The following is a 13,746-nucleotide window of genomic DNA, read 5'->3' on the forward strand; positions in this document are numbered from 1 at the left end:
TGTGCCCTGCTATTGGCTGGCAACCAGTTCAGGGTGTAGCCCCCTCTCTCGCTCGAAGATAGCTGGGATAGGCTCCAGCACGCCCGCGACACTACTGAGGAGAAGCGGCTCAGAAAATGGATGAATAGAAAAGATGGGGGTTCACTGTATTTGATAATGAATCCTCTCTCATCTTGTGGTTGTTTTCAATTGCTTATATTGGTGGAAAAAGCCACTCGTGTTTCTGTGTTGTTGTAGCGGAACAGTGGATTAACATTCTCCACAGTCCGGAACATTCTGCAGATTCTTCACATAGTCCAGCCAGCGGACTATGTGAAGAATCTGCAGAAAAAAATCAAACAAGCAAACAATGCTAAGCACTTGTCTGTCCCTTGCCCCTCTCCTCTTGCTCTTGCGCTCTTCTTTAATGGCCGTTGCTCAGAAGGGGAACTCTGTGCTCCCTGCGCCGACCCTCGTGTTGTTTACTGTTGATGAAATGGACCTGGTTGCTGCTCGTATTGCGGTGCTGAGGCGAGCAGCAGGGGTGGGTCGGCGTCTGAGCCGACTACTTTGCTGCAGAGGAATAACATCGTAAACATTTGATGCTCAAGAGTCTTGTAAAACTTTCAGCACACACTAGGAATAGATATTGTATCGTATGGTATCGTTGAGCTACCTGAAATCCTATAGTTTTACAGCACTTGGCTTCATTAGGTTTGGGAACCTATCCGAGCTTACTTGGGGTGAGAGGTGTGGTACACCCTTGTACTGTTCACCAGTCAGTCGGAGGGCACATAAAGAACACCATGCTGCACGTGAGCAAAATACAGTCGTACCTGACTTACAAGTTTAATTTATTACGTTACAAACTCATCACCCAGCTTACTTGGAAATCAACTACATTTTCTCATTGAAATTAATTGAAATGCCATTTGTCCGGTTCATCCCCTCCAAAAAGCACCACAATTCTTTTTACATTTTTATTAATAAAACCAAATAGCACTGTTGTATAAAACATAATAAAGGAGAAAGTAAAACAATGTTTTATGGAATGTAATTACTTTACGGACTGACTTATGAGGGACATCAGGAGCTGGAGTCGTGTTGGCCCAATTTAGACAGTCTGCATGTGAGCATGAGTTGTGGCCTACTGCAGTTCCTTGCGAATGTTGTCACGTTGTATTTGTGTGTTTGACTGTTAGCCCCATTTAATGAAGAGCCGAAAGTGCATCAGCAACCTAGGTTCTCCTTACCCACATGCGAGGGCATTGCAGTACTTTAATTGCTCCCTTTTTGTTTTTACTTAGATTGAGCAGTAACATAGCTGAACCTCGCTCATATCTCAAATTTTGGTTCGCAACACAAAGTAAAACATAGATAAGCCACTGCTTGAAAAACTGAAGATGGAACACTTCTAAGTCAGGGTAACACTAAATACTACATTAAAAAACACTAGGATTAGAAAAAATGCACAAATATTGAGGAGAAAATATAAAAATATTAGAGGAAAAAAATAAAATAAAAAAGTAAAAACAAAAATTCTGAAAAATTGGCCTTTCAGGTCTTTTCTACCATCTCATGTTAATTTAAAACAACCGTTAATTTTCCTGATGTTTGATTTGCAATGGAATTTTATACGAATGACCATTTCGACACGGCTGCCAACATCTACTAAGCTGCTGATGCTTCCCCCTCTGTCCCTGTCAAATTGAATGTCCACTTATGAGTTTATCGTGAAAGGGAAATATGTCGCCTGATGTGACTCAGGACATCCCTTTCCTTTGAAGCAGTGAAAAAGCCACTGTGTGGAAATAGGGGCCGTGTTTAGCATGTCCATAAATAGAGGATTGTATACTTGACAGCGCCGCTTGTTTGGTGACACATTGAAACTTATATGGATTTATGGTGAGCACCCATTGCTCCACTTTTCTTCTGCTGTGCATTTTTGGAATGTCCATCACTTGAGAAATCCCCAGAGAGGATGCTGCAGTAAAAAAACTGGGGGGGTTACCTCCAGTAGAGTAGGCTCATTACAACTTGCCTTGGCTGCCCCCTGTTGGTTGCATTCCAAGAAAAAATAAATAAAAATGAAGCAGTGATCTGGCTGCTTTAAACACGCTGGGGTCAACATCCTGTGTCAAATCAAAGCACAGCTGTTGTAAGACAACCGGTGTGTATGTGCAAATGTGTGTTGGACCTGATACAGTTCATGATGGACTGCAGAGCCCACTGTGCACTGATGCTATACAGTACATAGTATTGAAGTATCATATTATTCCTGATATTGTTCACTCGAGTAATTCTATCACCCTCAAATCTATGAGGTGTGCCAGAAAGGTTCCAGGACTAGCATCTCCAAAGATTTCCCCACAAACGAACTACGGGTTTCCCCCTACAATGTGGGCCAGACTATCTAGCAGCACGCCAAGAACCCCTGCTACGTTTGCTTCTTAAGTACACGAGAATAGGTGACTAATGTGGCGGGACAACTCATGGCTGCTTCACCATGACAATACTCCTGCTCACAATGCCCTGAGCATCTGACAATTCCTGGCCGAGAAGAACATCGCTATGCAGGAGAAACCCAAGCTCAAGTGCGTCATCAATGGGACCCATTTTGAAGGCATGGATGACATCAGGAGGGCCGAGACGACGGCGCAGTGGATGATTCCGGAAAGAATCCTCTCAGGAGTGCATGCAAGGCGCAGCAGAGAAGGCAGGGCAATTGCATTAGAATATAGGGCGATCACTTCAAAGGGGAAAATGTGTATTTGTAGTTTTAATTTGAATTATGTCTTTTGAGACACCAGTCCTTGAATATTTCTGACACATCTCCTAACCACAAGCCCGTGTATTTGAAACAGTCACACTCAAAGGTATGTGTGGTGTAACTATCACAGTAGTTGAAAAAAAATACTCAAAGTAACAATCGCACGGCTGTGTTGTCGAAGCAATCACTTTCAAAAACTATATGTGGCATAACCTTCTCACACTTTTGTAGTTGAAGCAATCTCTCTCAAAACTATGTGCGGCCCAGCTATCACGGGCTTTGTAGACAAAACAATCAATGTTAAAAGCTACGTGTGGCATAACAATCACAGGCTTGTGTGTTCCAAATAGAAATTTGAAAGCTAAGTGTGGCATAACATCGATGCGCTTGTGTTGTCTGAGAAATCCTTCTCAAAGCTATATGTGTCCGAGCCATAACATGCTCATGGAGTTAAAACAATCACTCTCAAGGATAACACACTCTAACAGTCGAAACATTTACTCAAACCTAAGTGCAGCATATCAGTCAAACGGTTATGTAGTCAAAACAATCACGCACTGCTGTGTGGCTGAACAATCACACGTACATGTACTCAACAATCACTCTCAAAGCTATTTGTGGCCTAACAATCACATCCTCACGTAGTCAATACAGTCACTCCCAAGCTTCGGCGTAGTAGCATAACAATCACACATAAAACATTTACTCGCAAAGATGTGTAGCATAACAACCTCACTAGTGTGTCGTTGAAACAATCACTCTCAAACATGCGGCATAACAGTCAAACGCTGGTGTAGTCAAAACAGTCACAACATTGTCTGGCCGAACAATCACACGCGCATGTAATCAACTATCACTCTCAAAGCTATGTGTGGCATAATAATCACATGCTCATGTAGTCAAAACAATCACTCCCAAGCTTAGGCGTAGCATAACAATCACACACCTGTTGAAACAAAACAATCACTCACAAAGCTACGTGTGGCTGAACATTCAAATGCTCATGTAGTTGAAACATTCACACTCAAAGTTGTGTGCCATAACAATCGCACAAGAGTGTAGTTGAAACAATCACTCTCAAAGCATAACATTCATGCGCTCACTGATTTTGCTGACCCTTTGTGTGAAAAAGTCTTACTGCACACTGTAACAGATGGGCTCCAGTGTAATGATCAATGATTATATGAAATCAGATCCAATGTGTTTGTGGTTTTCCCCTGTTTTGGAATTCCTCATCTGTACCATTTAATTTAACTCATGGTAAGAAAGAATTGGAAGTATTAGAGAAAACTGACGAGTTGCAAGAAGCCTTTTTTTCACTCTTTCCTGTTTTGTGAGGCTAAAGTGAATTTGACACGTTTGGGAGTCAGCAGCATCGCTGTAGTGCGCACATGGCGAAGCCACACAAATGTTTTGTAAAGCTGCATGAAATATTCATCTGGTGATTAGCTCGGCAGCTGACTCTCATTTCAAAGCGAGGAAACGAGCAGGGCTCACATCCGCCTAGCTATGTGACTAAACGAGACTTATTTTTACCCTGTGACACCCTTTCATCAAAATATCCCAAGGATTGAGAATTAAAGTACACTGTAACACTCAGGTTGAAATCACTCAGTTTTGAAGGGGCAATCGCATCTCATTCAAATAAGCCACCGCTCACCCTGACACAGCGCTCCAATGCCAAGTCCGGGTTTTGTAACCATGGCGACTAGGGGTGGACCGAGTGGATGGCTACTTGTGCACACATAAAGAAAGTACAACTATGGATTATATTTTCACTCATCAAGGCAGCACTTCATCACCAAGCGCCCCAGTTTCACTTGTCAATTAGTGTCGCAGATCACTGCATGCACATACAGTGAACAAATCACCTCTGTTGAAGCTCTGATATACGGAGCCCCGGACATGACATGAGGGGAAAAATCTATTTCGTGCGCACGAACTACTACATCGTGCGCATGAACAACTACTTTGTGTGCACAAACTACGATAATAAACTATTTCATGCGTCCATACTGGACAGGAGGGTATTATTATTAGCTCGTGCGCACAAATTAGTAGTTCGTGTGCATGAACTATTTTATTTATTTTTTTTTTTTTTTTACATGTCATGTCTAAGGCTCCGTACTGATGCAACCTTCAAAGACAGAAAATTGTCCCATTGACAGAAAATTCCGAGTCGGTCCCGTTCAAAAATTTGAAAAAATTAGTTGCTTTTACAAGCAGTGTAAAAGGGGCTTATGACAACGGGGGGGGGGTGTGCTGTGTTTTTGCATGTATTTCCCTCTGCCCTATCACTCGGAGATGGTTGTTCAGCTTTATTGGCACTGTGGAGAAATTTGTCTTGGATTAATAACCCAAGACCACAAAGATGCATACAACAACACAAACTACTCCCTATGGTGAGGTTAGATGGGGGGGTGCGGTCCTATTTGCTGCCGCAAAAAAAACATCTCGACTCCTACCTTTCCCATATGTGTGTTTTTTTTAGCTGGTCCGCACAGGCCAGTTTTCGATGTATGAATGATAAGTTTTCACGTTTTGAGAATTTAAACTAACACGATAAAAAATTCTCTCACAATCATTATGAGAACTTGCTTAGCAGTTTTATCCCGATATCGCTAAAGAAAAAGGTCACAGGTTTTCTAATGGGAGTGTCCAAACATAAGGTGATATGAATGCCAAAAAAATAATGCTTAAAATATCTACAAAAATAAAATGTTACATAAAAAATACCAAAATATTAAAAAATAAAAATATATTAGATGAACAAAAGAATTTTTGTGGGGAAAAAAATAAAAACATATTGTCACAAAACAAATTGTCACAAAAGAATACATAATGAAACAAAATAATGAAAAAAAAATTATATCAAAAACATAAATATAAGGAAAAAGTGTTGGAGAGAAAACATTTATACAAAAAAAATACAAAATAGAAAATGACACAATACTATTAGGCCAATAAGATTGTGTGTGTGTATACACAGTGTATAACTAAATACATATTACAAGAAAAAAATAAATAAATGTATACTGTAAATGTATAAATGTGAAAATATTGGTCAAAAATTCAAGATATAATGAAAATATTTAGGACGGTGGACGACTGGTTAGAGCGTCAGCCTTACAATTCTGAGGAGCGGGGTTCGATTCCCGGCCCCGCCTGAGTGGAGTTTGCATGTTCTCCCCGTGCCTGCGTGGGTTTTCTCCGGGCTCTCCGGTTCCCTCCCACATCCCAAAACCATCCGTGGTAGGTTAATTGACAACTCTAAATTGCCCGTAGGTGAGAATGTGAGTGCGAATGGTTGTTTGTTTGTATGTGCCCTGCGATTGGCTGGCTACCGGTTCAGGGTGTATCCCGCCTCCTGCTCAATGTTAGCTGGAAAAGGCTCCAGCACGCCCACGACCCTAGTGAGGAGAAGCGACTCAGAAAATGGATGGATGGATGAAAATATTTACACAAACTAAGAACAAATAATATGAAATGTATATATATATATATATATATATATATATATATATATATATATATATATATATATTATAGACTGTATGTGTAAAAATTAACCAGGATCCGTATCGTATATTGCATCCTCTTCTGCGTCATCGCAGTCTTCTTTCGCCGTTTGTGTGCTGTTGCAGCGCATGCCATGTGAAAGGAGAATCCAGGCTGACATAATACTAGTAATTTTGCTTCCTGTGTGAAGACCATGAGCAAATGCAATATAAAGTGTACCATTGATAACCCCCCCCCCCCCCCAAGCCCCCACCCCCGACCACGCTTCTCACAACAAACAAATGAGACGTTTCTATTATTCATGACGCCTTGCGGCTCTATTTGAAGCACAAACGGTCATTTCCCTATTTATTTTCTTCCCTCCGCGCCTGCAGGAACATTGTTATTTTCAAGAGGGTAACGTCACAGACTGTTTTAGTCTATTCACTTACCAGTAAACTTTTCACCCCTTCAAAGTGTGGACTATATTTACTACAAAGGTGCCATCTCCCAACGTCAGTGTCAATGTCAATCTCTTATTTAATATCCATCGTGTGTTATTCAGTTTCTTCCGAACCTCACTGATGTCTTCCCTCCATCCTTTCTGTGTCTCCTCCAGTATGTCCCGGTCATTGCAAGCAGGCGTGCACTGACAAGGGTGAATGTTGCCATAGCCAGTGCCTGGGCAGCTGCACGGAAGCCCACAGCGACACGGCGTGCTCCGCCTGCCTCCACTACTACCACGAGAGCCGCTGCGTACCCGACTGCCCGCCCGACACGTACAAGTTTGAGGGCTGGCGCTGCATCACCATGGAACTGTGCTCCCAAGTGCACCTGCCCAGCGACGTTCACTTTGTCATCCACGAGGGCGAATGCATGCCCGACTGCCCCTCCGGCTTCGCACGCAACGAGAGCAACCGGTAAGGAAAGATGCCTTTGCTTCCGCTTCAGGTAGTATCCATCCGGACACGCCATGCCTGGTGTCCTGCTGCCTGCTCCTTGATGTACAAAAAAAAGACTTTTGTTCTTGTCGGGCACTCCTCAGGATAGGAGGCAGGGATGGGCAAACTTTTGTGCTCATGGGCCACATTTGAGTTTGAAAATGGACAGATGGGCCAGGTCATTTGTTGATGGATAAAGAAATAAATGGGTTAAAATGTATGTAAAATAGCAGAAGCTGCTGTACATCATACCTCTCACCCAGACACACACACACACACACACACACACACACGCACGCACAGACTCATTGACATCATGAGCCACCCCATCAGGTCCTGCCTCTTAAAGGCACAGACACTACAATACGTAAAATATTTTGTCTACATTTTATGCTTACATTTTGATTTTGGCATTCAGATACATTTAAAATGTGTTCAAAAAGGTTTTTTTTTTAAAAGTGTAAACGCGTTTAAAGTGGGACGATACAACTATATAAAAAAACTGTTTTGATATATCCCTATATTGATTGCAATAAACAGGGGTTCACTGTATATAAAATTGGTTCCTTTCCTTTCCTTTTTTTTTCAATTAATTGACCAATTATTTAAAGACAAGAATAAAATAAGTTTTAATCAAGTTAACCAATTTTAAATGTTTCGCAATTTAACATCACCCATCTGTCTAGTAGTATACCTCATCCAAATGTGGTTGGAATCAGACAAAATTCGATGAGCTCATCCTTGAAGGACACCGAGGAATGGCTAAAATGACCGTAAAATGGCCACTTCGAACCAAAATGGCAGGCTTCCTGTGTCTTTTGTGGCATGGCTTCTTGAGACTTCTTGGTGGATCTTCTCATAATAGGCATCCAATGACAGGGACACTGGCTTCGGGAGCTGAATTTTCAAATTCCATCCATACTGATTGAAAGTTTTCACAAGGATGAACACGCCTGCAACATTTGAGTTTTACATTTCGGAAATGCTTCTTTATCCCCTTTATTTAACTTAAGAATCACAATGAAGCTATTTCATGAGGGCCTTCACACCGCATCCTCGGGTCCTACCATCTAAGGCAGAGAATTAGATGTAAACATCTTGTCCTTGGCCACTCATTGAACCCTCCACTGTGTTTCTGCTCTTTTGCTTTCCAGGATGTTGTGCAGCGCCTGTAATGGCTTATGCGATAAGATCTGCTCGACCTCCGTCATTGACTCGGTGAACGCCGCTCAGTCCCTGAAGGACTGCACCGTCATCGCCGGCAATCTGGACATCAACATCCGACACGGAAGTGAGTGTGCAGCAGTAGTCGCACGCCTGGGACGGCGGCGCAGACCTCCGCCAAGGCCCGGCCAGCGCTAAATTGTGCACCTTGTGCTCATTATACTACACTTTGTGTCCATAAGTTGAAAACGGAAATTCAGTTAACCTTGCAAATGCAGACGCATACCTGACGAAATGGCTGAAAATGCTAAGTAAAATGGGAATTTAATGCCGTTGAAGGCTTGTGAGTGGCAGGTGCAGTCTCCCAGCTCATCCGCGATCCTTATGAGGACAGAGGACAAGCCCTATAGAAAATAGATGGATGGAAACCATTTTATGCCCATTTTCCCCAGCATGCCTCTCCAGAAAAGTGGGGAAATTTAAATAATTTTCATAATTCAATTTAAAAATTAACCTTTCGCTTTTGCGAGTTTGTTAGACTACTCCCGTATCCGAGCTTGTACAGAGGCACGGGTGGACGCACCTGATTTTCAAATTTAAACTTCTTTCGGACTCTTATGATCAGTAATGTTTTTTGTTTAGTCTATGACTGTCCCTTGGACCGCTGGTCTGCAATCATGCATTGCTACTCCAAGCTTCAGGGTCGCAAAAAGTAAACATTTGACAGTCTGCGCAACATTTATCATATGATTTTGTCTGTATGGCTCATCTCATATGATGAAGCTTAAACACAAGAGTGCCTAATTGGGTGTCTGCATGAAGCGTGAGCGTCACTGCCACAGAAGTCCCCTGCTTGTTGTCCTAATATGGCTTTCATCTGCTGTGTGTGTGTGTGTGTGTGTGCGTGTGTGTCTGCGGTCCCCAGATAACATAGCGTCTGAGCTGGAGAGCTTCATGGGCCTGATCCAGACGGTGACGGGCTACGTGAGGATTCGTCACTCCCACACACTTGGATCGCTGTCCTTCCTCAAGAGTCTGCGTTACATCAACGGGGAGGAGCTCATGGACAAGTAAGTCCCCTGTGTGTGTGTGTGTGTGTGTGTGTGTGTGTGTGTGTGTGTGTGTGTGTGCGTGTTAGGGGGGAACTGGGGCAATGAAAGGTCACGAGTGAAGAGGTTGTCGACAATGTTATCAAAGAAGATACATCAAGTTCTCGAGTGAGTGTCAGGACTCAAACTGAATGTGTGAATAAAGTACATAAAGAGGTCGCATTGACAGCTATTGTTTTTGTTGATATTTAACATGTTTCCAGGCCTCTTGGAAATAGTACGTTAAATTTCGAAAAGTGCTGACATTTTACCGAGAGTGATTTTAAGAAACAAACTTTATGAAACAAACTTGTAAGTCATGGTACTGCTGTAGATATACAGACGGAATTAACTCATTCACTGCCATGGACCTTTACATTTGTTAACTGGAGTCCCATAGTTTAATGCCACCAAAAAATATATCCGTCAAGTACGCTTTCAGCGGGGAGGTCAAGTCAAGTTTATTTGCATAGCCCTGATCACAAAATAATCTCAAATGGCTTCATAGGCCCACAGTTGGCAATGATTGATGACATCCCCTAATCTAAACCCCCCAATTGGGCAAAGAAAAACTCAAAACCCCACTTGCGGAAAAAATAAACCTTGAGAACGGACCAGAGATGGGAGGATCCGCCCTCCAGGATGACCAGGCTGCAATGGATGTCGCGTGGGCAACATTTATCACAGTCTGGTGCTATACAATGTTCATTAGGATGGCCTCAGGGTAGACGCCCTCGGGATTCTGCCTCTGCCTGGTCCGCTTGGTCGGAGCAAAATCCTCCATGGCAACGACTCCGGGGGAAGTGGCCCACCTCAGATCTTTTCCCAATTGGTTGGGGCAGAAACCAAACAACAACAGCCTCAGATTCGGTCAACGTCACATAGCCCTCTCTCTGAGCAGGAGACGAGGTGGAAAGGAGATAGGACAAGCGGTAGTAAAACAGGCCTACATGTACTTTAACTAAATGCCAAAGGCTATAAATAGTATTAGTAATAGTCATAGAAAAAGTCTTAAGTCAGGCTTTAAACCTTTTATTGAGGTAGCAGCTCTAATATCCGCGGTAGGGCACTCCAGAGTAAGTGTAAATAGAAAAAGCTTGAGAGCCTGCGGACATCTTTCTGGCTCTTGGAGTAACCAAAAGACCAGTGTTTTGCAAGTGTAGGATCCAGGACGGAACATTCAGTACAACTAAGTCAGCGAGATAAGAGCGTGCTAACCGGTGTAATATTTTATGAGTAAGGAACAAGACCTTAAAACGCATCTCAAGTAGACCGGGAACCAATGCAAGTTGGCCAGAATGGGGGTAATATGATCAAACCTTCTCATCCTCGTCAAAAATCATGCAGCAGCGTTTTGTACTAACTTCAGGCTTATAATACTAGACATGAGAAGACCCGGAAACACCATGTTACAATAGTCGAGGCGAGACATAACAAATGCGTGGCCTATGATCTCTGCATGACTAACGGATAGGATGGGCCATATCTTAGCAATATTGTGAAGATGGATGATGGATGTAAAAAACACAGTTTTGGTAATATTCTTAATGTGCTTTTGAGAGGAGAGAGTTGAGTCAAATATAACGCAGAGAGCTTTTGCTGACTAACTTTGGGTAATGGTATTTTGTCAAAACTCAGAGTGGTGTCCTTAAACACGTTGCTGTGTTTAGCAGGGCCAATAATCAACAGCTCAGTTTTCTCTGGGATAAGGAGCAAAAATTTATAGGACATCCACTAATTACTCTGTGAGACAAGACTCCAGATTAGAGCAATCTAGCAAGCTAGTTAGTTTTAAAGGCATGTATCGCTGAGTATCGTCGGCATAACAGTTAAAGCTCATCTTATATTTGTGTATGATATCGCCAGGCGGCAGCATATTAATACTGAACAACAGAGTGCCAAGTACTGATCCCTGCGGGACTCCGCAAATGACATTATAATACTTAGAGGTCATTTAACCATGAATTACATGCTGCGTCCTATCCGAGAAATAAGATCTAAACCAAGAAAGTACTGGGCCTGTGATACGGATATGTATTTCGAGGCTCTCTAGTAGTATATTGTGATCAACGGGATCAAAGCAAGTGCTGAGGTCAAGTAATAACAGTATTGATGAGGTGTCACAATCCATAGCTAGTAAAAGATCATTCAATGCTTTTGTAAGGGCTGTTTCGATAGAGTGGTCGGCTCTGAATCAAGACTGAAGAAGTTCAAATAGATTGCTCGAAGCCATGTGATCATTCAGATGTTGTACTAACATTTTTGGAGGAATTTTTGAAATAAATAGGAGATTTGAGGCGGCACGGTGTACGAGTGGTTAGAGCGTCTCCCTCACAGTTCTGAGGACCGGGGTTCAATCCCCGGACCCGCCTGTGTGGAATTTGCATGTTCTCCCCGTGCCTGCGTGAGTTTTCTCCGGTCACTCCGGTTTCCTCCAAACATCCCAAAAACATGCATGGTAGTTTAATTGAAGTCTCTAAATTGCCCATGGGTGTGAATGTGAGTGTGAATGGTTGTTTGTTTGGATGTGCCCTGCGATTGGCTGGCAACCAGTTCAGGGTGTACCCCGCCTACTGCCTGATGATAGCTGGGATAGGCTCCAGCACGCCCGCAACCCTAGTGAGGAGAAGCGGCTCAGAAAATGGATGGATGGATAGGAGATTTGACACTGGCCTATAATAGCAAAGACACTCAGGGTTGAGGTTGGGTCTTTTGAGTAAGGGTCGAATAACGGCTGTCTTGAAAGCTGCAGTTACAGTGCTGGAGGAGAGTGATACGTTTATAATATTTAAGATAGAAGGTCCTAAGATGAAAAACAGCTTTTAAAAGAGTTTCCCAGGAAGAGAGTCGAGCAAGCATGTTGTCTGTTTTGCCGCACTATCGAGTTTTGTGAGTCTGTCAAGGGAAACATCCTCAAAATGAGAGAGCATAAAGCATTAGTGGGTAGTGGCTCAGAGTGTGTAGTATGTCGCTCTAATCTACATATAGGACTATGTGTGTTGTTACAGTCCAGCATAGCGCTAGTTAGGGTTAACCTTACAGACTCCACACCCATTCTAACAGGCTTGCTAATCACCTGTGGCCCGACTTGCTCTAGTGTGAACTGTCATGGAAAGCTCAAATAGTAATCTATGTTTCTAGAAAGAGTGATGGCGCCTATGCCGTTAGGGTGAAGGCCGTCCGACCTCATCAAACCGAGTGTCCTCCAGATCAAAGGCCAGTTACTTACAAACTGCAGTCCCTGTTCGCTACAGAAGCTAGCCAGCCACCGGTTAAGTCAGAATAATCAGCTAACCCTCTCATCATTGCTTCTTGCAGGCAAGGGACCAGAGACAATTACTTGATGCCAAGACATCTTTCTGGCGTCCTAGTCCTGGCTATGTTCCTCTTTGTAATCTCTGATTGCCTCATCCTTGTATAATTGTAGTCGACATGTATCACTACATCGAAGTAGCTAGTGTTAGCCCCACGCTGGTGTCTAGGCCTAATGCGAATCAGCTCCCTGAGGCTAGTTTCAATGTCACATGGTCTGGCCCCAAAAATATACATTACAGTGGCTGGGTTTTTAAGATTGAGGTTACAAGTGATGGAGTCACCTATGACTAACGTGCGGGAGCCAGTAGATTGAGTAGGAATGGAACTAGCTCAAGGAATGAATCTGTTTTTCCTCTGAACAGCATCGCCGCTGTTAGGTAGCCACTTGGGGCTAATGCTAACAGGGCTACAACCTACACTATAAGGTGTGCCCGCCACATATACAGTTACCCGTTCTGCTCTAGTTGGCGGACACGTCCCTCTCACAGGGAAAGCCTTTCAAAGAGAAGGGTGCAAGTTGTGCATGAGTCCATGCTCACGTTTATTTGGTCTGAGTTTGGAGGCGAAGTCTGTGGGATAGCCGATGAGCCTCGTTGGTGTCAGGCAGGGATGTGGCTAAAGCTATCAGCCTCGAAAACAGGGCTACTTTTCTCTCAAAAATTCAAAATAGTCTCAAAAAGTAAAAACAAAAGTAAAATTAAAAAATTTAAGTCGACGAGTGGAAAGCGTTAAGAATTCGTCTCTCAGACGCACACAGCATCGTGTGACTGGAGCAGCGTCTGGAGCGGCGTCTGACATCACTTTAGTTCCCAACGTCCTGCCTGTCATGGTATGGAAGAGGTATCACCCAGTTCATCTGTGACATTGAAATTTGTAAACCACTGTACTGACTAACAGATCCCTGTAGATGGCAGTGTTGCATCGCTTTGGATCTGAGACCAGCACAGCTTTTGAGTTGAAGATAACGATTAGAGAGTGAATCTCATCTTGT

At 43.1% G+C, this 13,746-nt stretch overlaps 1 protein-coding gene across 1 annotated transcript in view; it reads left to right on the plus strand.

The window, feature by feature from the left end:
• Positions 1 to 13,746, plus strand: part of igf1ra (insulin-like growth factor 1a receptor) — a 130,464-nt gene that overhangs the window by 86,173 nt on the left and 30,545 nt on the right. Inside the window, exons 3-5 of the mRNA XM_061678275.1 lie at positions 6,867 to 7,167; positions 8,343 to 8,479; positions 9,278 to 9,422. Of these exons, the coding sequence (XP_061534259.1) occupies positions 6,867 to 7,167; positions 8,343 to 8,479; positions 9,278 to 9,422 (583 nt within the window). The remainder of the gene's footprint in view (positions 1 to 6,866; positions 7,168 to 8,342; positions 8,480 to 9,277; positions 9,423 to 13,746) is intronic.

This window comes from Phycodurus eques, chromosome 5 (genome assembly GCF_024500275.1).
Source record: "Phycodurus eques isolate BA_2022a chromosome 5, UOR_Pequ_1.1, whole genome shotgun sequence".
NCBI lineage: Eukaryota > Metazoa > Chordata > Actinopteri > Syngnathiformes > Syngnathidae > Phycodurus > Phycodurus eques.